The sequence below is a fragment of the Triplophysa rosa genome, linkage group LG17, assembly GCF_024868665.1.
Source record: "Triplophysa rosa linkage group LG17, Trosa_1v2, whole genome shotgun sequence".
NCBI lineage: Eukaryota > Metazoa > Chordata > Actinopteri > Cypriniformes > Nemacheilidae > Triplophysa > Triplophysa rosa.
This window is the reverse complement of record NC_079906.1, coordinates 11,790,430-11,816,190: the sequence shown is the minus strand read 5'-3', so window position 1 is coordinate 11,816,190 and position 25,761 is coordinate 11,790,430. Positions and strand designations below refer to the sequence as shown.

Here is a 25,761-nt window from a genome sequence, read left to right as displayed (position 1 = left end):
TGTCTTTCATGATGGCAGTGCCTTCCTGTAGGGTTCCTGTAGCTCAGCTGATCGGTAGCTACACTATGGATGGGTTCAATCACTGGGAAGAAAACCCTACAGTGTATTTGTATTTTGTGTTAAGTCATGCTTGATAAAGCCACCTGACGGATTTAAATGAGAAGAAATGATGTGGATTTCTGTAGCTATGTTGGTAGAGTATGAGGCTTGCAGTTTCAAGATCATGGGTTTGATGAACACAAACTGATTAAATGTAGCTTGATGCCCTGCAAGTAAAAGATGTCTACCAAATGTTTGTTCCTACTTGTAAACATGGTTTGGTGTTTACACTTATTGTTTAACTCTTTGATAAAATGTGCTTTCATTTTTAAGTCGCTTTGGATAAAAGCACCTGCTAAATGAATATATGGGCGCAGAAAAAACTTAAGAGACCGTTTTAAAATTATTTTCATTTTTTCCGAATTTACTATTTATAGGTGTGCGTTTAGGTAAAATGATCATTTTTGTTTCATTCTGTAAACGGCTATCAATATTTCTCCCAAATTTCAAATAAAAATATGCATTTATTCACAGAAAATAAAAACTGGAGAAACAGGTGAAAATAACAGAAAAGATGCTCTGTATTTTTTCAGACCTCAGATGCTGCAAAGAAAACAAGTTCATATTCACTTTTAAGCAATACAAAAGTAACATCTGTACATGTATGTAGGAAAAGTTTAAAAAAATAATTTATTATGTAATAACCTCTATTTTTGTGGTCTTTCACATTGTTGAATGACTTTGTCACTCCTGAGGTTTGCTTTTGTTGAAATTCAACAGACACTGGACTGGATACCCACAATACATCTACAAACCCGATTCCAAAAAAGTTGGGACAAGGCCATGTTTACCACTGTGTGGCATCCCCTCTTCTTTTTATAACAGTCTGCAAACGTCTGGGGACTGAGGAGACAAGTTGCTCAAGTTTAGGAATAGGAATGTTGTCCCATTCTTGTCTAATACAGGCTTCTAGTTGCTCGACTGTCTTAGGTCTTCTTTGTCGCATCTTCCTCTTTATGATGCGCCAAATGTTTTCTATGGGTGAAAGATCTGGACTGCAGGCTGGCCATTTCAGTACCCGGATCCTTCTTCTACGCAGCCATGATGTTGTAATTGATGCAGTATGTGGTCTGGCATTGTCATGTTGGAAAATGCAAGGTCTTCCCTGAAAGAGACGACGTCTGGATGGGAGCATATGTTGTTCTAGAACTTGGATATACCTTTCAGCATTGATGGTGCCTTTCCAGATGTGTAAGCTGCCCATGCCACACGCACTCATGCAACCCCATACCATCAGAGATGCAGGCTTCTGAACTGAGCGCTGATAACAACTTGGGTTGTCCTTGTCCTCTTTAGTCCGGATGACATGGCGTCCCAGTTTTCCAAAAAGAACTTCAAATTTTGATTCGTCTGACCACAGAACAGTTTTCCACTTTGCCACAGTCCATTTTAAATGAGCCTTGGCCCAGAGAAAACGCCTGCGCTTCTGGATCATGTTTAGATATGGCTTCTTTTTTGACCTATAGAGTTTTAGCCGGCAACGGCGAATGGCACGGTGGATTGTGTTCACCGACAATGTTTTCTGGAAGTATTCCTGAGCCCATGTTGTGATTTCCATTACAGTAGCATTCCTGTATGTGATGCAGTGCCGTCTAAGGGCCCGAAGATCACGGGCATCCAGTATGGTTTTCCGGCCTTGACCCTTACGCACAGAGATTGTTCCAGATTCTCTGAATCTTTGGATGATATTATGCACTGTAGATGATGATAACTTCAAACTCTTTGCAATTTTTCTCTGAGAAACTCCTTTCTGATATTGCTCCACTATTTTTCGCCGCAGCATTGGGGGAATTGGTGATCCTCTGCCCATCTTGACTTCTGAGAGACACTGCCACTCTGAGAGGCTCTTTTTATACCCAATCATGTTGCCAATTGACCTAATAAGTTGCAAATTGGTCCTCCAGCTGTTCCTTATATGTACATTTAACTTTTCCGGCCTCTTATTGCTACCTGTCCCAACTTTTTTGGAATGTGTAGCTCTCATGAAATCCAAAATGAGCCAATATTTGGCATGACATTTCAAAATGTCTCACTTTCAACATTTGATATGTTATCTACTGTATATTCTATTGTGAATAAAATATAAGTTTATGAGATTCGTAAATTATTGCATTCCTTTTTTATTCACAATTTGTACAGTGTCCCAACTTTTTTGGAATCGGGTTTGTAGAAATGCTGATTAAATGAAAATTTGAAATGGTCTCTTAAGTCTTTCCATGACTGTATGTAAAAGTAAGTGCATGAAGAGTAAACTCCCTACACATCTGTTGGCAAAGTAAAGATTTTGAAGGATAGTAAGGCTACCCGCAGTTTCAATTAGTTGATTAGAGAGGTTGACTACTTTCTTTTTTAATATATTTTTTTTAAATCTTTCAAAAGGTGTGGGAAAAGAGTGAAGAATTTTGTCTATTTTGTGCCAGTGAAGTTCCTTTGAGCCTTGTGGTAAAACATATGGTCTGGGAGGAGGGGAGATTGGCACCATGGGATATGTTGTTGTTTGTAAAGTAAACCTTCAGGTGGCTGGGAAAGGTGCGTGTTTCCTGTTGGTGGCTGATTGAATGCTCCCTTAGGTTTCAGAGTTAGCTGGTTGCGGGCCTCTGGCTCCTGGCAGCTTAAACTCTCCGCTGCTTCCAGCTGCCCCAGTGGCAGGGGTGTCAAGATTCACGGTGAGCCCAGTTCTGACAGCTCTTCACCGGGTTGAGAAATTCTGGTTTTGTTCCAAGCACTAACTCTGACTGGGAGAACACACATCTGCCAGTAAACCATGCAGTCTCAGGGCAACATGATTTGCTCGCTGAGTTTTGCATTGTTAGGGCTCTACCATTATCAAGGAATATGGAAAGCATACAGATCCAGAAAGATCTCAAATACTGTGTGGATTGCGGACCAACGGTGTTGAAGGGGGAATCAATGCAACACGGGTAGAAAAGAGTGCTGGGGGAGGGAGGGAAGGGTCTGCACCCCTTCAAGGGCAGTTCAATAAGAACAAGTCTGTATCTCGACACAGATAACAAACGGGAGTGAAAGAATCCTGTTAAAAGGGCCATTGCCGCTGTACTTTGCCCCCACTCTAAGTGCTACAAATATTGTTCGGATCGCGCTGATGGCCAATTGGTCTGGAAGATTCTGGTAGGGGTCTTGCATAGGGCGCTCGGAGGGAGGTCTGATGGATGGCACATCTTGGTTATAGTGCAAGTTGGCATGCATATCCTCACTTCCTCTAATAGCTTATTGAGCGAGGGGGGTCTGGTGAGGATTAGAAAGCGCTGGCTTAATGTGCAGGCTGCATGCAGTCAATAACGCCCCTTCCGTGATAAATCTGCCTGACATATTCCCAGAAACACTTCAGCCATCAATAGGGATTTGTTTAGGAGAATATGAAAAATAAACAGCAGGCTATTATTTTCAGCAGGCCGGCGGCGCCACGCGAGGGTGGCACTGGGTCGCGGTGGCGGAGCCGCGGAAAGGGACGTGTGTGGTGCCGGCCTTCAGCTGGCAGCTGTGACTTGAATGCGGCCATTCAGGACCGTGAAGGCTGCATGCTGTGTTAAAGTTCCTCCAACTTCCGACTTGTTTTTAGCAAGAGTTTGTAATTCTTTTAGGAGAGATAAACAAGGGTGTCTGAAAGTTCAAAAGTGACAGCTATAAATGAAAGTTTATTAATATTCCACTGCTGTCGTCTTATGCAGAAGTGAGGAGTGATTTTTCAGAGGAGACAACTTTATAGAAATCTGCTGTTTTAATGTTTTAAAGAATGACTGTGGCAGGAAAAAACTATAATGCGGTGGGAAAGAGAGAGAGAGAAAAGCCTTGAAAAAAACCTCAGCTGGAGCTCATCCTCAACTGACACTAAATTAAAGCCCATACGACAATAATATATAATGCTGTGGTGTGTAAGTGAGCTGGTCAAGAGGAACAGCTCAGGTATGTTCAAGTAAATGTGCCTGCAACCTCCATGACCCCCTCAGTGTTTACTGAGCATTTGTTGACTAATGGGCACAAATGAAGCTGACTACAAATAACAGAAAAAGCCAGTAGCGGCAAAAAGTGACTTAAGTGTAAACCAAATTTTAGGTTGTTGTCAAGTGATTCGATAGTATGTCAAAGTTGTTTGGCATTAACAACAACCGTCTCGGCCTCAGAAAGCACACAAAATTAGAAATACTTCACTACTTTTCTTCGAACTTCATAGTAACAGGCATCTGTCAGCATTCCCGAAGACATTTCCTCAGCTCACACAGAGCTGACTCTCGAAACTTTCTCCACATTAAACAGCATTTTCTCTGCGTGACCTGCGAAATCCTCTAGAGCCCGTTTGACAGTATATGACTGTTTATGCAACACGAGTAGGCCCAAGGCTCAAACTAAATCCAAATCACATCATATCCACCTCCACAAAAGTCTGCTGAGCTGGTTTTGGTGATCCACGGAGACGCTGCTCATCTTCATCCATGAAAAGAGACTAATCGATACAAATGCCGGCAGGTCCCATTGCTGCAGAACTTTGTTTCCTCAGCCATGGGTGTAGCTAATGCTTGTACGAACATCTTGAAACAGGTATATGTTTTTAATTTAAAAGTACAGACAATCCTTCACGTAAGGACTTCATTTTCTTTGATGTGAACACAGTAAAACCTTAAATCCCTAATTGAGCATTAGGGATCCCACGAGTCAGTCAGAACCCTCAATGAATAATGCATGACTGACAAGTACCATCAAGTTAAGTAATGTTTTGATAAATGGGAATCTTAATATAGAACCGAGAAAGAATGATTTGAATTTAACATCAACTTTTTCCTTCGGAGAACCTTGCCTTAAATTCCCAGATAGAAATTACGAAGCGTATAAAGGGATTAAGCGGGTGGAGAAACTTCACTTTTACTGCTCTTACTCAGCATTAGCAGCAATAATAGTAATGTATTTCCTGAATGCTAATCATTTACCAGATGTCTAGGGCTCCACATGACGGTGCGTCGTACAGCAGGCAGGTAATACAGCAGAACTGCCGCTTCCCCGGGGCCCCGCCCCCAGCGAGACGGCCGTTCTGCCAAACACAGAACCTCCCCCACGGGGATGATGATGCAGATCGCTCCCCTAGCCCTCTGTCGTAGTATCTGGGGGCGTGGTTACAGCTCCCCAGCCCGTCGCGTTGGCTAGTGGGTTACAATTCACGGTAACGCTCACTTGTGACTCGGCCTGGCAAGTCAGTGTCGCTCCGCTGGAAGTCGTGACGCAGCTCAGCGCTGTGGCGTTTCGTATAGGGACCCCATTCTGTCTCGACACACCTCTGTTCTCTGATGGAGGGAAGAAGACGTTGTGTCCTTCATGCCACAACGCTTCGCCGTCCGCTGCAGCGTCCGAGAATGCCTCTCAGTTTCCTCAGCCCAAAAGGTGAATGAATGGGCACGCCATCTTCCTTTTATACTCGTATGCACGGGGCGGAGACTGGCATGCCATGCCATTCGCCATGTTCATTGGCCTTTTAAAAGTACAATCAGAGATGATAGGTTCTCAAGTTCAAACCCCATTCTGTCTCGACACAACGTCTCGTTCTCTCCATCAGGTAACAGAGGTTACATCCGTAACCGAGACGTTTTTTTTAAGTGACCCTAAAGTTTTGTAGAGGTGTTTTCATAATATTTGTGTATATGTATTTATTTCTGTGTCCAATATATTTAAAGTTTCACAGCTGTGTTCCTACATCTACGTGAGATGTTTGTGAATTATTTTATTAAATAAAGCAAATAAAACAAAAAAATTCCATCAGGGGTCCCACTTTTCATTTCTACCTTTACGAGGACCGCCCACATGATTGCAGTAAGCTTTTAAGCACCTTTATATCCCGTATTCTCTGTAAAAAATAATAATGATCACTCAACTATACCCTGAAAACAAAAAACATGCATATTTACTTTCCGCACATGACTCTTATTGAATATGATGTGGCGCTAACACCTGTCTGAATTCCCTCAGAATTATGCCACTGCTCTCATAAGAGAAGGTTGAAACCAGGTGACATTAAGCTTTTGCTTGTATACGACCTCTGACTCCTGATGAAAATCAAATCTAATGTGTATTAACCGAGACGCTGCAGAAGCTTACACACACACATTTCAGGTGTATGTCTCCAGGCACAAATACTGTGTTCTTGAGTATTACTGTTTACTGCAATACTGCATCTAAAACCAGCGCCCTGACTTAACTGTGGTCATATTTTTAGTTTGACTTTGTTTGTGGCTTCCAACTTGATGGTAAGTCACTGAATAAGCTGAAAGATTTCTCTACTGTCACTGTTTTCAGGAAGAGCCATTCGTGATGGTCTCTGAGAATGTGCTGGGGAAACCAAAGAAGTACCAGGGATTCTCCATTGATGTTCTGGATGCTCTGGCCAACTACCTCGGCTTTAAGTATGAGATCTACGTGGCCCCCGATCACAAATACGGCAGCCAGCAAGCTGATGGGACTTGGAATGGTCTAATGGGAGAACTGGTTTTCAAGGTAAGATATTCATATATATGTGACAAAGTCAGTATTATACATTTTAATGCAAAGTATATTATTAAGTATTTGACACACTTTTCTGTCTCTTTCTGATTTATGGTGTCCACCACTGTACATTTAATCTCTGTGTTTTTTCAGATCCCAATTCAAAGCTCAAAGATTCATTTTTTAGTGATTTAGAGGCAATATATTTTTAGTCTAGTCAGCACAGCCTTTGACACTAGTACCATTTTACATTGTCTGTATACCACAAACTTCTAGGATTTTCAGTGCATTCCAACTGTATATTTAACTAAATTCGCTGAAACCCCTAAAGCAATGTGGGCCGCTTTGATAAAGAACAGCACAGATTTCTTACACATGAACGAGAGAAGCCCCACACTGACATGCTGTCCACTGGCAGATAAACAAAAGGCAAATCTTGCAGCAGTGATAGGTCAGACGCACACTTTCAGACAAACAAAAGGCGAATCTTGCAGCAGTGAGAGGTCAGACACACACTTTCAGGGCCATTATCCACAACCCCCTGCTGCTTTCCATTCCACAGCTCTTTACAGTTCCACGACACGCCTCCATCCCTACTGCTCTCTGTCCTGTGAATGTTTCTCATCGCTGTTCGGTCAGGGGAACGAAAACACTAGCCAGAGTGTACTGTCGCTTATCTCGGCTTCCATAAAGATGGACTACAACAGAAGAAAAATATAAACGCTCTAATCCCATTGTTGCGGTCTCTGTTAACACATTGTTTTCCTGCGACTTCAAATCTGCATGTTTTTATGATACGACAGACCTTTGATGTTATATTGAAATAGAGCAAAAACTTTATTTTTGGATTGTGTGTTGTGTGCTTGCCTGGTTAACATGCTGCAGTCCGCCCCTCCTGGTAGATGTTGTAACTGCACCATCACGTTGCAGAAATGTTTTTTATAGACAGAAATACTAAGAGATTGACTGACAAATAAACGTGCTTTTGATGGTAGATATTAACACACAAAGTGGTAATATTTACCATCAAACGCACTTTTATTACACCTAAACTAGGGCTGCACGATATATCTAAAAATTATCGTTATCTCGATAATAGTATATGCGATATCCATATCGCAGAGAGATGCGATAAATTTAATTTGTTTCATGTGTCAATCATTTGTGTGTTGCATGCTTAGATTGTCCAAATTGGACCAATCAGAAGGGGNAGAAATACTAAGAGATTGACTGACAAATAAACGTGCTTTTGATGGTAGATATTAACACACAAAGTGGTAATATTTACCATCAAACGCACGTTTATTACACCTAAACTAGGGCTGCACGATATATCGAAAAATGATCGTTATCTCGATAATAGTATATGCGATATCCATATCGCAGAGAGATGCGATAAATTTAATTTGTTTCATGTGTCAATCATTTGTGTGTTGCATGCTTAGATTGTCCAAATTGGACCAATCAGAAGGGGTATTACTATCTTTATACCCGCCAAGTAGGTGCTATTATACTATTGGCTAGATCGCGGGCCCAAAGGTGAACCTCAAAGCAGAGAGCGGAAAATAAATATGGCAGGACTAGAGACAAGCAAGGAAAATGACAGCGACGAACTTGTGCCTAAATAGAACGGTACGTTACGTCTGAAATATGGCAATATTTTGCAGGGATCGACATTAACGCTTGTCCGGGAGAAGTGAATGTTTTGTATTGGCAAGTGAGAGGGAATTTTACTTGCCCAACCGGACAAGTACCTTGAAAAAAAATTAATAACAACAGTGCGACATATATGTACAGTAGAATACTACGAATATGTGCATTAGACAGAGCTGCGTGTATGTGTGAAGTGCGTTTGTCGTGGTTGTGCTTGTTTGTGTGTAACAATAATCAATAGTGCACTGCACTGAGTCCATGTAACGTACGTTAACTAGATACAAACGCGGAATCCTGTTATTTTAATGTCATCTGGCTGTTCTGCTTGTCTGAGTGAATTATGTGCACAGTTTAACATTCAACACGGGTGATGGTCGAGGATTTATCTGCGTCTGCATTGTATGAGGATATGAACACATGAACTTCATCTCTAGAGTTGTTCTGAGAGTTTATATTATGAGCGTTTTACTGTTTGAGTGAAGCTATCGGCAAACACACAAAAACTTGAGTCGATAGTTTTTTTAGCCTGAATTAGATTTAATTACATCAGAATAATATATATTACCTGTTTATTTCAGTATGATAATTACATATACCGTATATAAATAATAAAAAATAGCATTTCTCTAGGAAATGTTATATCGCAAGAAATATCGTTATCGCAATATTCAACATCAATATCGCATATTTTCTCAATATCGTGCAGCCCTAACCTAAACACACACGCACAAACACAATACAAAATTCCCTATTGCTAGGCTTTGTACTAAGAATTCAGTCCTAATGCTCATACTGTATATTACTTTTGCACAATAAATGACCATTTTTGCTCATTTAAGCATTTTGTTTCCTAAGCAGACCATGAAATTAGCAGATTTAGTCAGCTGTAAATTAATGGTGTGAGTGGTAGTGGGAAGTGTCATCGGGATATATTGCTTACATTATGTACTTGTCTTCTTTCCTCTTACACAAGCTTGGCTGATATGTCATTGCTAATGCACTCATTTATAAAATCATCAGTGTGTTTTTGCAGCCACAGCCAGCTGCGAACAGCCCTGCAGGCTGAGCTCAGGAAAAAAGTGGCCGAGTTGACGATAAGCATCGTTTGACCTGTTAATCCACCCCCACTGTTTTCAGAACAAACCATGAAAATGACATGGATGCACTAAAAGGGATGCAAGTATTTTCTTAAAGAAGTTATAGATGTTGAAGTGGTTTGAATGGATTAGGATGTATGCAGTGATCCAGAGGTCTGATGCTTCTCTAACCCTGCTCAAACACGGGGGTCTTGTGAGGGTCCCTGATCTATGAAGGTGACCAGGCAGGTTAATGGGAGTCAGACAGGTGACTCTGCCTCTCGCCCTCTGATTATGAAATGCTTTTGTTCTGCAGATGATAATATCTCCTGACAGGAAGTCTTGCATCCTGTGCAAGTCTCACTGGGGCTGTGTGCAACCAGTCACTATGAGTTCAAGAATTGCCAAAAAATCACACAAATTAGATGTTGCTTAGGCTTTGAAAGCCTTGGAAACAATTTTCGTTTTGGCAGCAGAGTGCACTCCCCAGGGCTGGAATTTTTGGATTTTTTTTATTGTGATTGGAATTAATATAGACCATTTCGCAAGGTGTAAACACTGGTCCAGAGGCACTTCAAGTTTCTTTTTTTTTAATCATTTTAATACTACTACTACTACTACTACATTTTATTTTTAGGCGCCTTACTGACACTCAAGGACACCATACAGGAACAATCAATAATAACAATCATCGTTGAGAACAGTTAATACAGGCTACAACAGATATAAAATCACTGAAAATCCTGCCTAAAAATATGTTTTAAGACTAGATCTAAAAACACAAAAACTTTCGCTACTCTTAACGTGTTCCAGAGGTGAGGAGCTGCATAACTAAACGCTCGAGAACCCATGGTAGTACGAGGAAGAGCAAGGTTAAGTGCAGAGGATGATCTGAGAGTGCGAGTTGGAGTGTAGTTGTGTAGGAGTTCTGCTAGATACGGAGGAGCCAAGTTGTTTAATGCTTTATAGACAAGAAGTAGGATTTTGAAATTAATTCGTTGTTTAACCGGAAGCCAATGTAGATGTTGTAATGAGGGAGTAATATGGTCGGTTATAGGGGTCCGACAGATGATTCGTGCGGCAGAGTTCTGGACCAACTGTAATTTGTGGAGGAGCTTTGACGACAGGCCGTACAGGAGAGAGTTACAGTAGTCGATTTTCGAAGTGACTAATGCATGAACCAATGTCGCTGTACTCTCTGCTGTAAGAGCCAGGCGAAGGCGGTTTATATTTCGTAGGTGGAAGTATACAGAGCGAACTACCCTATTTATGTGTGGTTCAAATGATAGGGTGCTATTAAAGATGACACCTAGGGTCTTGACCTGGGTGGAAACAGACACTGGTAAGTCATCAAAGATCATCGAAGGAGATTTTGGCTTAATCATAGTGGTTTTCGAACCAATAAGCAAAATTTCCATTTTGCTGCTATTCAATTTAAGAAAATTGGATGTAAACAACCTTTTAGTCTCAGCTACACATTCTAAGAATAGGTGGAGAGAATAGGTGGAGAGAATAGGTGGAGAGAAGTTTGAAGCGGGTTTAGCAGACAGATAAAGCTGAGTGTCATCAGCATAGCAGTGGAATTGAATTCCATGTTTCCTAAAAATACTACCTAGGGGAATTAAATAAATAAGAAATAAGAGCGGACACAAAACTGAGCCCTGTGGGACCCCGGTAGTGACGTAGGATGGTTTTGAAGTAAACTGTTTCAACTGTACAAACTGGAAACGGTCCGTGAGGTAGGGTCTCAACCATAATAGGGCGGTTCCCAGGATTCCAATGGATTTAAGTCTATCCAATAAAATACTGTGCGAGATTGTGTCGAATGCTGCACTCAAATCAAGCAAAATAAGTACGGATAGAAGTTCCGAGTCAGCAGCTAAGAGTAGGTCATTAGAGATCTTAACCAACATGGTTTCCACACTGTGATGTGGATGGAAACCTGACTGAAATTGCTCATACAGACTATTATTGGAGAGATGATCGTGTAGCTGGGCTGCGACAACCCTTTCCAATGTTTTGGACAAGAATGGTAAGTTTGAAATGGGGCGGAAGTTATCATAGTTGCTAGAATCCGCACCTGGCTTCTTGAGTATGGGGGTTATCACGGCAGTTTTGAGTGAAAGTGGAACAACACCCGAAATGAGTGATGAGTGTATAATATCAGTGATTAGAAAAGAGATTGAAGGTAGGCAGGGTTTGATCAGGGATGTTGGTATAGGGTCCAACTGACAGGTTGTTGGTTTAGATTTTTTAATTAAACAGACTACTTCCTCAGTGCTCGGAAGATTAAAAGTGGTAAAAGAGGAAATTAAAGATCGATCCAAGATCACACCGGAGGCCCGATGACCCGGATTTGAGGCTATGATTTGTTGATGAATACCTTCTATCTTCCTGGTAAAATAAGACATAAAAGCATCACAGTGATCAATGTTATACAGTGAAAGAGACAGTGAATCCAGTGGTTTCACAATAGCATTCATCACAGAGAAAAGTGTTCGAGAATTCCCCTCTCCAGAACTTATTAGTCCAGCATATTAATCAGTTTTTGCAGCAGTTTTTGTACAGTTCCTTGTGCACTACAAGTCCAGTTTTCACGTACAAACACTCCAGACGACGCCCCTTCATTTTTAAGCGTCTTAGCTTAAAAGCATTCATAACTATTTTAGGAGATGTTTCATTTGTATGAATTCGTGTCATGTGAATCATACAAAAATCTATGACTTAGAAAAAAGCAATAGTGAAGCCCCTCCCCTAACCCTGCCCCTAAACCTAACGTTACTGGCACGAAAGCAAATTGTACTAAAATGTACGAATAAGATCGAACAAATTCATACGAATTAGCCACCTCATAAAAAAAAGTAATGAATTCCCATGAGATCAGGTTGATTAACCCTTTCTCAGCCTTGTATTTTGTAAAATGTTGCTCTAGGATTTCTCTCATATGCCCTAGATATTTCTCATCGTAGGTTGCGAGTACAACACTCTGTGAATCTTTGCATGGTCTGACTTTAATTTGTGGCTTCTCTGTGTGTATCTGTTTGTTTGGCAGAGAGCAGACGTCGGTCTCTCTGCCCTGACCATCACCCCCGAGCGGGAGAGCGTGGTCGATTTCACCACTCGCTACATGGACTACTCTGTGGGTGTGTTGCTGAGGAAGGCCGAAAGGACGGTGGATATGTTTGCATGCCTGGCCCCCTTCGACCTCTCTCTGTGGGCTTGTATAGCTGGCACGGTGCTGCTGGTAGGAACTCTTGTGTATCTGCTGAATTGGCTCAACCCTCCCAGACTTCCAATGGGCTCGGTCTCCTCCACCACTCTCTACAACTCCATGTGGTTCGTCTACGGCTCCTTCGTGCAGCAGGGTAAGTGCGTGAAACGTGCGGTGCGAATCTGTGCTGGGAGGCAAAGGAAAATTCAGCAGGGAAAAAAAGATAAAAAGAAAAGAAGGCCAGAAAGATAACTTTTTTCTAAGTTCTTGCTTGCTATTGAAAGTGTATGCGTGTAATGGGAAAGATGAGCGAGTGTGTAAAGGCGAGCCGTGTTGATAAGAGATTTGTGTGTACTTGACAAAAAGTACAAAATGGGAATGGACGGAAAAGCTTCCGTTAGACGTATCAACTCTTTGAATTATTTCTGCAATCGGTCTATGGTGGTCTTTGGACAATTTGGAAAATTGGGAGAAGGTAAGGAAAGACACGCTTGAGAAATAAGAAGATGGAGGAGAGTAAGATTGTGTATTTCACAGAGCTATTGGGAAAAAGGAAAACAGTCTTAACAGGTGTCAGATTTTGTGTTGGGTGTAATTAAATTCAGTGTTGATATCAGTAATTAGCAGTGAGATTTTAGCATGACTACAGGGTGCTACATTTTTTAATTAGCCAAATCTAAGGTCATTAACATCTTGAGCCATTTGAATCTAGGTATTTGCAGAAGGAATCCTAATAAAATACTTTTAGTATATTGTTTGTTTATTATCTTGTTTCTTTTTTATTTTACTGAGGAAATCTGACTGTTTTTTATTGTTTTACATGAAACAATTGCTTTAAAGGTCCAGTGTATGAAATTTAGCGGCATCTCGTGGTGAGATTACGAATTACAACCAGCGGCTCAATCCAACCCTCCCTTTCGAAGCACTACGGTGGCTGACACAGAACTAAGATGTTGTCATTTTTTCTCTTCTTTACAGAAGGAGAAAACGTATTTACGAAAGACGCTCTGTAGAGCAGTTTGTCCGTTTAGGGCAGTGGTTCTCAAATTTTTTCGTTGTAAGGCCCCCTTTGTGTAGAGTGCATCGCTTTGCGGCCCCCCAAATAAAGACTTATGATCTTAAATTTAACATTTTTATTTAAACAAAACCATATTCGGTTATACAATGCTGAAACATCAATTCTTTTGTCTGGTGGTCTTATTTTTCTGATGTTTGATTGCATAAAATCTATGATCAATTTCTATCCCAGGGACCACGGCCCCCAGTTTGAGAACTACTGGTTTAAGGCTACTGCAGAAACAACATGGCGAGTTCCATGTAAGGGGACTCGCGGTGTATGTAGATAGAAATAGCTCATTCTAGGGTAATAAAAACATAACACTTCATTATGTAAGGTCTTTATGCACCTCTGTATATTTGACATAGTTGTGTACATTATATTGCATTTTTGTCAATATACCCTTCGAAAACTACACACAGCACCTTCAATAACGCTATTAATATAACAGATATTAATTTTAACCACAGCTGATGATGGATGAACTTGACTACAGTGGTCTATAAACAACTGCTGAATTTACCAATTTTATAAAAAGTTGGGTAACAGGTTTCACAAGATCTTCATTTAAGCAAATATCAAATGTCTCAGGACACTGTGATGACACAGGTTGCATTACAGAGTCTGTGCATCAAAGATTTCAAGGCGTAAAGTAAGTATTACTTTAATGAGAACGCTTCACTGTCTCCTGATTACATCAGTCTGTTTCAAAAGATAGGAATAAAAGTTGACTTTTCCTTGAAATACTTAAGTACAATTAAATGTTGAAACGTATAACTTTTACTTTTATTCAAGGATATTTATGGCAAGACACTGAATTTTAATTGAGTAAATTCCCATTCTGAGATAAATGTATGTACTTCTTACACCCTTGAGTAATGGCCACAGAACGGTGGAAGGTTTAGTTCTCTTATACTGTACCTCCCATTTAATTGTCGTTTTCATAAATAATGAGGAGAAAATACTATAGTTTGTTCATCTTGCATTTGGAAGATGATTTCATAAATCATAATGTTTAATCTTAGTTAATTATACAATCAACATATTATTGATGTATTTCTTTACATTGTGTTTAAGCAGACCCTTGACCTTTAGTGAAATCACTGAAACATACCGACTCGAATGAGTTAAAAAAATTATATTATTAAGGATATATAGTAATAAACGATTCTTTCAGCAAATAATATAGTTCATTATATCCTAACTGTAGGCTGTTTGCTGTTGCTAAGCAACACAGCAGCTAGGTGCATTAATATAGAATGTGCAGGTTATCTGCATCTTACAATGCACATCCTTCAGAGTTTAGAGGTGCAATTATGTGTTTCATAAAATAATATTTGAACATGGGCACACATCTCGTGTGTGGCAGATAAGCCATGCAATTTCCTTTAAAATGATATTACAAAGCAATAATCGAGTAAAATATAGACCTAAGCGGGGTTTGGTTCCTTTGATAAACACTTCATTTCTCCATGGTAAGGTTAACTTTTGCATGGAATTGCCCTTAACCAAAAGTCAGTAAATGCACATGAACTGGCTATAATGATGATGATTATAATAAGACAGCATAATTGCTCCCTTGTATCCGGGTCCATTGCAGTTCTAATTGCAATCTCCGCTTCTTTATGAAATGCGCTCATTATGTTGAAAAATCAGTTTATTAATGCGCTTTCATCAGATCGCTGAACCCAGTTCTTCTACCGCTTTTTAGGATGAAATTTTGAAATGGAGAGTATTACAGTACATGCCGTGAGATAGACTATGATGCCAGAGCACAATTCAGAAACGTACACACGTATCTCAGTGTGCTCACATGTGTGTTCCCCCAACACTTAAAATATCACAAGCCTGCTTTTGTCTTGTAGTTTTGTATGATGTTTTGAGGAGAGCTGGTTGTACAAATACATGAATTCTTTAAAACGAGAGCGGGAGAGAAGGTACGTACTGTAGCTGGCATAGCTAGAGTCTTTCTCTTTGATGAGTCACTTTCATCTGCCTCACAAAGACCTTTGCTTCTCTCCTCTATGGAGCGATTTTAGTCTCATTAATTATTCACGCGTAAAACAAGATACACACATGCGTAAACAGTTTCACATGAACAAAACCTAATTTACGTGCACAAAGTATACATATACATTTACAAAAAGCAATTCACGTGCGTAAAACAAAACTATTTTCTCATAAAGTACGTTTCACAAACATACGACTGTGCACAAATATTTCGAAAGTTTAAAATGTACACGTTTATCGTGTTATGTGAATGTGCAAATCGTCACTCACGTGTGAATCGCCTTGGATGTGTGTGTGTGTTTTTTGAGACTCTCCTGGCAGCGCAACCCCTCCCACGTGGGTTGTCGTACTCTTTAGCTAATCAGATTCAACCTTACCATTCAACCAATCATAAACGTGGAGAGCACAGGACTCAAGGAAAACGGCTCTGCGCACCTTTTGCGCAGCTACACATCTATGCGCCCATACAAAACAATGTTTCCAAGAACTAGTTGTCCTTGTTCATTTAAAACATACATTGTATGGACATACAAACATGAACATATCTCATCTATCAGGCACAGTTTGTTACCCAGACGGATTTTAGCAGTTCAGTGGAAGTGACTGCTGGTTGTGTAGTTTTTAAGTGGTCATGTTCACTCACTATTTCACTTTTCTCCTACAAAATAAATTAATAAAAACAGATTTATTGCGTGGCTGTATTATGTTTTAATACAGCATCACAGCTCAGAGAGTAGATTAGCGAAACTGTACAAACGAGCCTTTAGTGCTAACATTAGAGCTCCTTGAGTTCTGTGCTCTCCACGATTATGATTTGTTGAATGGTAAGGTTGAATCTGATTGGCTAAAGAGTACGACAACCCACGTGGGAGGGGTTGCGCTGCCAGGAGAGTCTCAAAAAACACACACACACATCCAAGGCGATTCACACGTGAGTGACGATTTGCACATTCACATAACATGATAAACGTGTACATTTTAAACTTTCGAAATATTTGTGCACAGTCGTATGTTTGCGAAACGTACTTTATGAGAAAATAGTTTTGTTTTACGCACGTGAATTGCTTTTTGTAAATGTATATTTATTCTTTGTGCACGTAAATTAGGTTTTGTTCATGTGAAACTGTTTACGCATGTGTGTATCTTGTTTTAGGCGTGAATAATTAATGAGACTAAAATCGCTCCATACTCCTCTGTTGCTTGGTGAGTTTTTGTTTTATATACTGTATATCCTTAAATTAAGGCCTTTCCTCTAGCTCAACTGGTAGAGCATAGCGATATCAATGCCAGTTTCATAGGTTCGATTCCAAGGAAAGGCACATAATGATGACAATAAATCTATGTGCTTGATTGCATAAATGTACAGTAAATGTATAAATTGCTCTCTTGCTGTATTATTGGAAATAATTGAATGCCATATAAAATAATGTACAGCCGTTCTCAACTGATGGGTCACGACCCCCCTCCAAAAAAATATTCAGATTAAATTTTACTCTTTGTTGGGTCGCCACCCGACTTGCTATCAAACATAAAATCTGGGTCCCAAAGCCAATTAAGTAACCACTGTGTGGTACATGTGATATTTTGTTTGTACATTATCGGTTTGTGGCTTTCTGAAGATCAGTTAAAGCCTGTCACACGTTGAGTAACGTCAAGCTCCTTAAGCCTTTTATTTTAAATCCCACAAGATTTTCTGGAAATGTTTCTCATCTGCTTGCATTTGTAAGTAAAACATGTAGATTTTGTAACTAATGCTGAGCCCCTGATGTCTTAAGCTCACTAAAGGAACTGCTTCAATTAGCTGAGAAAATACATTTGCTTTGTAAAGATCACTTAGTTGCCTGCTGATCTCCCTGTAACCTTTTCTTGCTGTTGCTTTCTGATGCGGCATAATTCACGGTGCCTTTATAATGCCTCGTGATCTAGATAAGCTTTTTACTAACAACACTTTTGTTCTGTAATGTAACACAACAGGCGTCGCGACACAATGCGAAAGATTGTGTTGAATAAGCAAAGATTAGATGTAGACTTATTGTTAGTGCCTGTAGGGTACAGCAAGTATAAGGTTTACCTGCGCAAACTGACATCTGTACATACTGTGTCATTTTGCTTTGTAAATTTGCATTGTTAAATTTGTTTACCGAGTGTTTTCTGTTTGTCACCTTTTTAGTTTTGTAATAATACAAGTTCAAGTTATGTTGGACTAATTAGTTGTGCTTGCTAAGGTTTTTATTGTGCATCCCTGAACACAAATCCTCAGTATTAAACTTCAGCATGTACTCATCCCTCTGTTTTTCTACAAATGTAAATGCTTTTGCAAATAGTGTGGCTTATTGAGGCGAGGTGAGCTCTTTTTTTTATGCTAAGTGGTTATACATTTGCACTTTGAATGTTTTTGCATGGTTGGTATTAAAATAAGTGGAAAAAGTTTTGTGTAATTACATTGAAGGAGAGACCACCTGAGCCATATCTGGCAACCGGAATATCTCAGAGATTTGAGTCTGGCCTTTTTTGAGTTGGAACACTAAGAAATTACTCAGAACACCTTGTCAAAAGCATAACGGTTCCCTGGCAACCGTCCTTAACACCCTGGCAACCGTCCTCAGCACACTGTGACATTGTGGCAGCAGCTCTTTCATAGGCAACTCATAGTTATTCAGAAAATGTCAAATTCTGGTTGTTAAATAATATCCTGGGCCTTATTTCGCGAGAAATGGACCTTGGCTTTTAGGAGCGTTCTCTGTGTGAGAGGTAATGAACATTTGTTTCTTTTCTTTATGCATTTCCTAAAAGTGGGCACATTTAAACATCCGCTTTAAAGGGATAGTTAACCTAAAAGTGAGAAATCTGTCATCTTTCGTTCACCCTCATGCCAATCAAGACGTATGCAGTATGTAACTCTTTCCTAAGTGGAACACAAAAGAAGATATTTTGAGAAATTTTGTGATTGGTTTTGTGTTCATACAATGGAAGTCAATGGGGTCCAATGTTGTTTGGTTACCAACATTCTTCAAAATTTTGCAGTAGAGAGTCATACAGTTTTGAAGTAACATTATGGTGAATAAATGATGAAAGGATTTTCATTATTTGGTGAACGATACCTTTAAGGGTCGCCGCCTGTTCATGATGTGTTCATGATGAACTGAAATGTGGCATATTTTCAACATCACTTGAATTATGAATTTGTGCACAAATCATATATAACAATAACTTCCTCTGCTTCTTTTGACGTTTGATTTTCACAAGCTTATTGATGGGGCGAGGTGCAAGATTCCAGGCTCTGTGGAGTCAACGGTTACCCACTGAGACCCTGTGAATGAACCTGTCAATCACAAGAACAGTGAATGTCGCTGTGTAGTGCAGATGGCTCAACAGGAAGGTGCAGGCTGTGCTTAGGGGATTTTTCCAATCAAGAAGTGGAAAGTGTTTTGGGAAGATCTGCAACATACGGCTGGTTTTCATGTACAGCACCAAATCATTCGCTGATTTTTCTTCCTATTTCTTTAGCCTGCAAAGCACATTATAGAATATCTCTGTGTGCTCAGAGTTACAACTTATACAGTCTTGATAAACAGTCATGCCTCCTCCACTTTCTTTGTACCATTTCCTTGGTCCTCCACAGAATCATTGTACTTTAATTAAATGACCTATTTATTGATCTTTTTTAGTCTATTTTGTGTATTTATTTAACATTATTTTTAGTTTTTCGATTAATTACTCAAATGTATTTTAAATAAGTATTCTGACGTCAAAGTCCCGTTGTAGGCGAGTTCTGCTGTTTTGTGTTGTTGCTCTACCGAGGAGCGTTTGGTAGCAGTGACTTCTATTTTTAAAGACTTCATGTTTACAAGTTATTGGTAGAACATGATATCAGTTAAAGGGATAGTTCACCCAAAAATGAAAATTCTGCCATGGTTTACTCAATGCCTTGTCGTTTCAATCCTGTATGGCTTTCTTTCTTCTGCAGAATACAAAAGAAGATATTTTGAAGAATGTTGGTAACCGAACAACAGCAGTACCTATTGATTTGCATTGGTTTTGTGTCCATCAGTCAATGGGTACCACCGTGGTTCGGTTACCGACATTCTTCAAAATATCGTCTTGTGTGTTCTGAAGAAGAAAGTCTTCCTGGTTTGAAATGAAAAGAGGATGACAGCATTTTTTATTTTAGGTGAACTATCCCTTTAATTCAGAGTTCTATGGTAGGAAAGATAGAGAGAGAATCATGATGGAGGTCGAATCGTGTTGCCTTTTAAGTCTCTTGCAATTCGATGCATTTCTGTGGCACACATGTTCACTTACCTCAATTATAATTGGACATTATCAGACATTGTGGACTAACGCACACAGATACCCACTACCCAGTTAGCGTTGTGCTGCCTTTCTCCCCCATTGCTCCCAGGCTACATTCACACACATCTGCTTAACTCCTCCCCCAACCAACCCTTACACACGCACACACGCACACTGCCAAACGCGTGGTATCACAATGAATATGAGGGCCACGGGCCCCTATCAGCTCTTTCATCTCGGCTTTCCTCTCTTATTCCTTTCATCTTCATTCTGACTGAGCTCCCCATCCCGCCTCTCCTCCTCTATCAAGTCTGAAATATGAAAAGCGCTGCACTCCAACATCGTAGATTTCACTCACTGTCTGTTTTGCAACCGCGCCATACGTCAGTCTGAAGAGTGACATAATGGCTTTGAAGAATCCTCTTTTTGTCTGATACTTAGAGCACTATAGAGAGGAGAAAAGAACAAGCCGTGTTTTTCCTTTTCTTGCCTTTTTACCACATGGCCTTTGCCTTATCACTGCCATACAGAGACCCAGCACATGGGTTCCTCAGCAGGACACAAGATTTACTCTGTCTACCATTAGCTTTAATCTGTACAGCCATGGGCAAGGCAAACCAACACATACTCAGTGGCTTATAGGTCTTTGCCTTCCCAGCATTTGAGCTCTTGGACAGGGAAACAGAAATAGACAGGCAAAGTCAAACCCCAGATGACCCTCCAGTCAAAAATTAGACAAAATGTAAAGACGTTGCAGGAACACTGTTCCAAATGTTGCATGTTTGAAAGGTTTTAGAGTTATTAGCTATGGTTTTCCTTCTTTCACAAATGATATACTGTATGTAAAGTTTTTGACTTAAAAAAAAGAGGCATCTTAGTAGGCAGCATAATTGAGATGGTTTTGTAACAGTCTTCGCTGTGGGAGCGCTCCTGTGATGCCTTAAAACGCCGCCTCCGCAGACAGCACACAAAGAGTTTGAAACCGAGCAAATCCCTCCACTGACCATTTCCCTTTCTCTCTCTTGCAATGTTAAACTGATTTCATCATCCGCCAACACTGCTGTGCATAGAGAGGCAATCTAATGCATGCATTACTGGAGCACAATTCGCCACTATATATGATTCCTCATTCACAGTGTGAGTGTGTGAGGGAGATTAGTGTATCATTTCAGAGCTTGCTAAGAATCGCCACTGGGATCCAGCCGTGCAAATCAAAGTGCAGATGTAAGTCACATTCTAGCAGTGCTTACACAGAACACAACACATGTGCTGTATAACGGCACCTATAGACCATAGGCGTAAACAACACTGGTCCAAAAGGACTTTTGTTTGTTGTAATTTTAATAACGTTTGTGTAGCGTTAAAAGTACTGAAAGAGGGCGCGCTTGTGCAACATTGTTTATGGCTTGCAAAATAGTCTATACATTGCAAAAACACAAAAACCAGACACTCTGTTTTTCTACCTATAGTTCATTTTATTTACAGTTAAAGTTGCTACAGTACAAATACATTTGAATTGTGTGAAAAATTTATCTTTAGGGTTATATACTGTACATTCGACAATTATGTCAAGCTAATTATTTAAGCTTGGAAACAATATGTAGTCTTTAGAATATCACATTTACAATTTATTTAACAGACTACATAACAAAAATTGGTATGTATTTTAGAAACAGCGTACAGGTTCTTCGTATTTGGCGGTCCTTGGCATCATAAGGTTAGAAAACTCTTTATATAGAAAACACACACAGTGTACTAACAGACAATATTGGGTACATGAAATGGACTACTGTCATAAAATTCATACTTTTCAGCACTCACAGATATAATTGTGTTTAGTGGTTCTTATTGTTTATTTGAAATAACATCTCATCATGATTTAATGTAATTTAGCATCAGTTAACATTGCGCAGTGATATTTGATCGGTTTCTTTCATTTCTGTTTGTTGTCATTGCAACTTTATCATCAAAGCAACGCTGTAGTATGTACTTATAAAAAGGAACAGAATCTGAGTGTGTAAATTATATTATGTACATTAATGTAAATATATCATGGTTTAATTACAGTGTATTTTATAGCCTGATTAATCTAGATTACATACTGTGTGTTGCGTCCTTAGGCCGTGTTCAGACCTGACTTCTTTTTCGAAGCTGCTAGCGTCTGTTTTACATTATAATCCTATGTAAACCGTGTTTTCAAAAAAAGTGCTGAGCGCTTTTTTAAATGCCAGCGCCGGCGTCTTTTTCTGCAGCTCAGGGCGTCTTTTTAAGTTGAAAAAAGTTAAACTTTTCTGACATATTTTTATATGAAATCAAGTTTATTTTTCACCTTTAATAACTTTCGATTGCATTTCTAGCGAGAAATTAGTACTGTAGTTTTAAAATATGTGGTTGGTTTTTGCAAAGACGGTCTCTGTTTATAATTCAAATAGACTTCTGTTATTCTGCCTATGTGAATCCTGTGTGCTGAGCTACAGTACCTTCATGCACAAACGCTGCCAGCTTTTCTTCAATGCTCTTGTCAACTTTTTCTTGTCAAAAAAGACGTCAAGTGTGTTCATGGCTTTACACTGCCTTACAGATCACATTAGCATCTGCTGTTACTCTGTTAGGACACAAACTCAATGCATATACACTAACACACACACAAACCAACAGTTCTCTTCATCCCCACTAGAGTCTCTTGTCAGAGCTGTGTTTCTTGTATAATTGGTGCAGATCTGTTTCAAGTGGATACTGTTACACAGCTATAAGATAATACAGTGGCAGGAACAAAGATGAAGGCGGGCGGTTGAGTAAAGCTGTCCGGGGAGGGGGGAAATCTCATTCACGCTCTTTCTCTCCTCTCACTGGGAGCCCCATGCAGCCCATGCGAAAGATTGTTCATTTCCAGCCTCACCTTACATTTCTGCTTTCATTAGTCTGGCCCGTTTAGACAGCCCGAGAGAGGCCGGACCCCTCGGCTGCCTGGACTCATAATTATTACTGACACGCTCAGCCTGCCCCGCCTCCCCACTGACCTAATCTAGACGAGTGAGAAGGTGTTGCTAGTGCTCTTTACATTATATGACTCTCAGCCAATCTTAGCTTTTACGTCTTTGTTTGGTCTAATCAGAAAGTGGGCGGCGCGGCACGAAAAGTTGCACAGGGGGGAAAGTTGAGACTTAATTAGTTATTCTGCCTTGCTCTCGATAAAGGTCTTTGGGTGGGTGGGTCGATTTCAATTCGTCAGTGCTTTAAGTTAAACTCCACCAATTGTTTTGTTCTTTTGTCTGGAAAAGCTTTTTTATTTCCTTTAGCCAGACGGACTGTGAGCAGGCATGCATGTTAATAAAATCCTTCCAACATCTTTAAATGAAAGTTGGAATATTGAAAGAGCCACATGCTCTTAATTTAATAAACATAAAGCCTATGACCTTGCCAGTGAAAACCCAGCTAAAGTTTTGTGCTATACTGTTTTCTACATAAAATCATTCTACTTAATGTAAAGAACATTCTGTGAAAATACAACCTTGATCTTTAATATTGACTGAGTAAGACCTTGTCAAAAATTTTAATAATTGTTTGGGACGGCAGCTTCTGGGATTTTTTTGTGCAAAATAATGAAAATCATTATTTAATATCTAAAATTATTAGTTTGAAAAGAAAATTAGAGATCCGAATCTATCGATTATGCTGCTGTCCTTCTGAAACCTCATATCTCCATATGTTAATAAATCATTATTGTTAGTCACCCTTCATGTTTGTCAGGGGGTTTTGTAAATATCTAACTAATAGAAAGTATTAAAAAGTGCTTGTCAACTTCGACAGTATTTAATCTCAAGTACTGTGTTTTTTCCATTTTCTGAAAAACTTGAATTTGGACATCTGAGGTTTTGGAAGGACAGCAATGATATAATCATTTACAGCAAGAAACACACATTACCTTTTTGTCATTTTATGGCTATGACTACTTTGATGCTCCAGGCTCGATTTCATAGGCAGGGTCACATATGCAGATTCTCTGACGTATTATTTGACATTCAGACTCACTGTAGAGTAACTGAATATAGCTTTATATAGTTCACTTCTCTTAGATACACTTAGAGCTGTCAATCAGTTATTTTGCAGCTTTTTAAAATGTTAATTACATTTCTGCCATTTCCACTGTATCCATGTCTTAATCCACGCTATATGTCTATATAGCCAGTTATATAGACCAGGATGTACAGTAATTGCAGTCAGGGGAGTCACTTACACTTACATTATGCTAGCCGCATAACACCTCCCTCAACTTACTCCACACCATCTTAAATTCAAATACAGAATATCTTCAAGAAACGGACTCTCCACGTGCCATTGTGAGGAGTTTGTATATTGTTGCGGTAATTGCTCGGTTCTTGACGCTTTGAGTGGGGGCTGTTAGGGTTAAATGGTGTTTGAGGTGTGTGAATGAGTCATAGTCTGTGTGGCATAATAAACACATGTGAGAATGCTCTGTGGCAGTACGGTTCTCCTTGCGTCAGAGGAAGTGAGAGATTCACACTGATGGACAGAGCTAATATGACGATAGTTTGCAGTTGTGTCTACGTATGCATTTCTTTACATTTGCTGGAATTTTGTTTTTAATGCAATTTAAAACATTTTTTTTAATTGGATTAGAGAATAAAGGAGTCAGCTCCAAGAGTGAAAAGCATCCCAGTTGGCTACCACATAAAAGTTGAAAAGGTGTTATGAATGTGCGGCTTAGAAAAATCTAATATACAAGATTTGTATTATTTTAATGACTAGGTTATTTTAAAAGCTGAAAAATATTGAAAAAATAAAGAGTGTTATTAGATGTCCACCTGGCCACATCTGTTCATGGTATCAATACGCAATCTCAAATTTTCTTACCGCATCATAAGTTTAGACCTCAGATGTAAGTGTTGTCATAAACCATGAATTATTCACTGTACTTTATTTTAGTAGCAAGTGTACACCATTGGCATAAACTTGCTCTTGATGAATTCTGTCACATCAGCACTGTGTGACTAAGTGAATTAGATCCAAACACCGTCCAAGAAGATTGGAAATGGTCAGTGACAGCTGGCCTTTCTGGATAGATAATTTATCTGTCAATCATCTAGGCAATTATAGCAGCATTCACTCAAAAGTGAGCGCGTAGAGAGTCTGACTGACTTGAGGCAACTTTTGACGCTACATCTGCACCTCCCTCTGAAAGAATTGAGGAGTCCAGATCAGCCGGAGCAGAGCGCTGGTCTTTGTTTCATTCACGCTCCACTTCACACGGCTATTCTCTGGCCCGGCACTCGCACGAGAGGCTGGGTGTGTTTTCTGTAACCTTGGCCTTTTGAGTTCATAATTCATTTTGCCCAGCCAGAACATGAATGACACAAATGACTCATCATAATGAAATAATCAGACGCTCTAAATGAAAAGCCTTTTGGAATTAATTCATGAGGCTCTGCATCCTCTGCCCTCCGGTTTCTGATTAAATAAAATGAGAAAAATTGACAGTGACAACGAGTGGATTAAATATTAACCACACACCGACAGACAGTGCGGCTTTAACTGGTGTCAGTTAGCTTGTTGATTTTCACGGGCCTTTTAGTGGCAAAAACACCAATGAAAGAGTTGCTAGAATTTCATATTATAGTGTCAGGAATAATTCACTTGTCCACCAGAGAGGAAACCGCTTGTAGTGTGTGTACTCACTTGGGTGTATGCTAGCAAGCTAATCGGCTAGCAGTGTGCTGAATAATTAATGATGATATAAATATATAAAGAGTTAATTTGCAAAACAGATTCTTTTTTAATCGTCAAAAATCATGTTTTTTATGTTGCCATGTCTTCATTGTTTTAATGTGTTAGTTAGCGGTATGTTTTTAGTTATT

The 25,761-nt window shown here is 39.6% G+C and overlaps 1 protein-coding gene across 5 annotated transcripts in view; it reads left to right on the top strand.

Moving 5' to 3' along the window:
* grid2 (glutamate receptor, ionotropic, delta 2) overlaps positions 1 to 25,761 on the top strand; it is a 357,135-nt gene that overhangs the window by 276,121 nt on the left and 55,253 nt on the right. For all 5 annotated transcript variants that reach the window (XR_008964686.1, XR_008964685.1, XM_057357001.1 and 2 more), the window contains 2 exons: positions 6,400 to 6,597; positions 12,367 to 12,679. Coding sequence is in view for 3 of the 5 variants with exons in the window: in XM_057357001.1 (XP_057212984.1) it covers positions 6,400 to 6,597; positions 12,367 to 12,679 (511 nt within the window). In the remaining 2 variants the exon portion in view is untranslated. The remainder of the gene's footprint in view (positions 1 to 6,399; positions 6,598 to 12,366; positions 12,680 to 25,761) is intronic.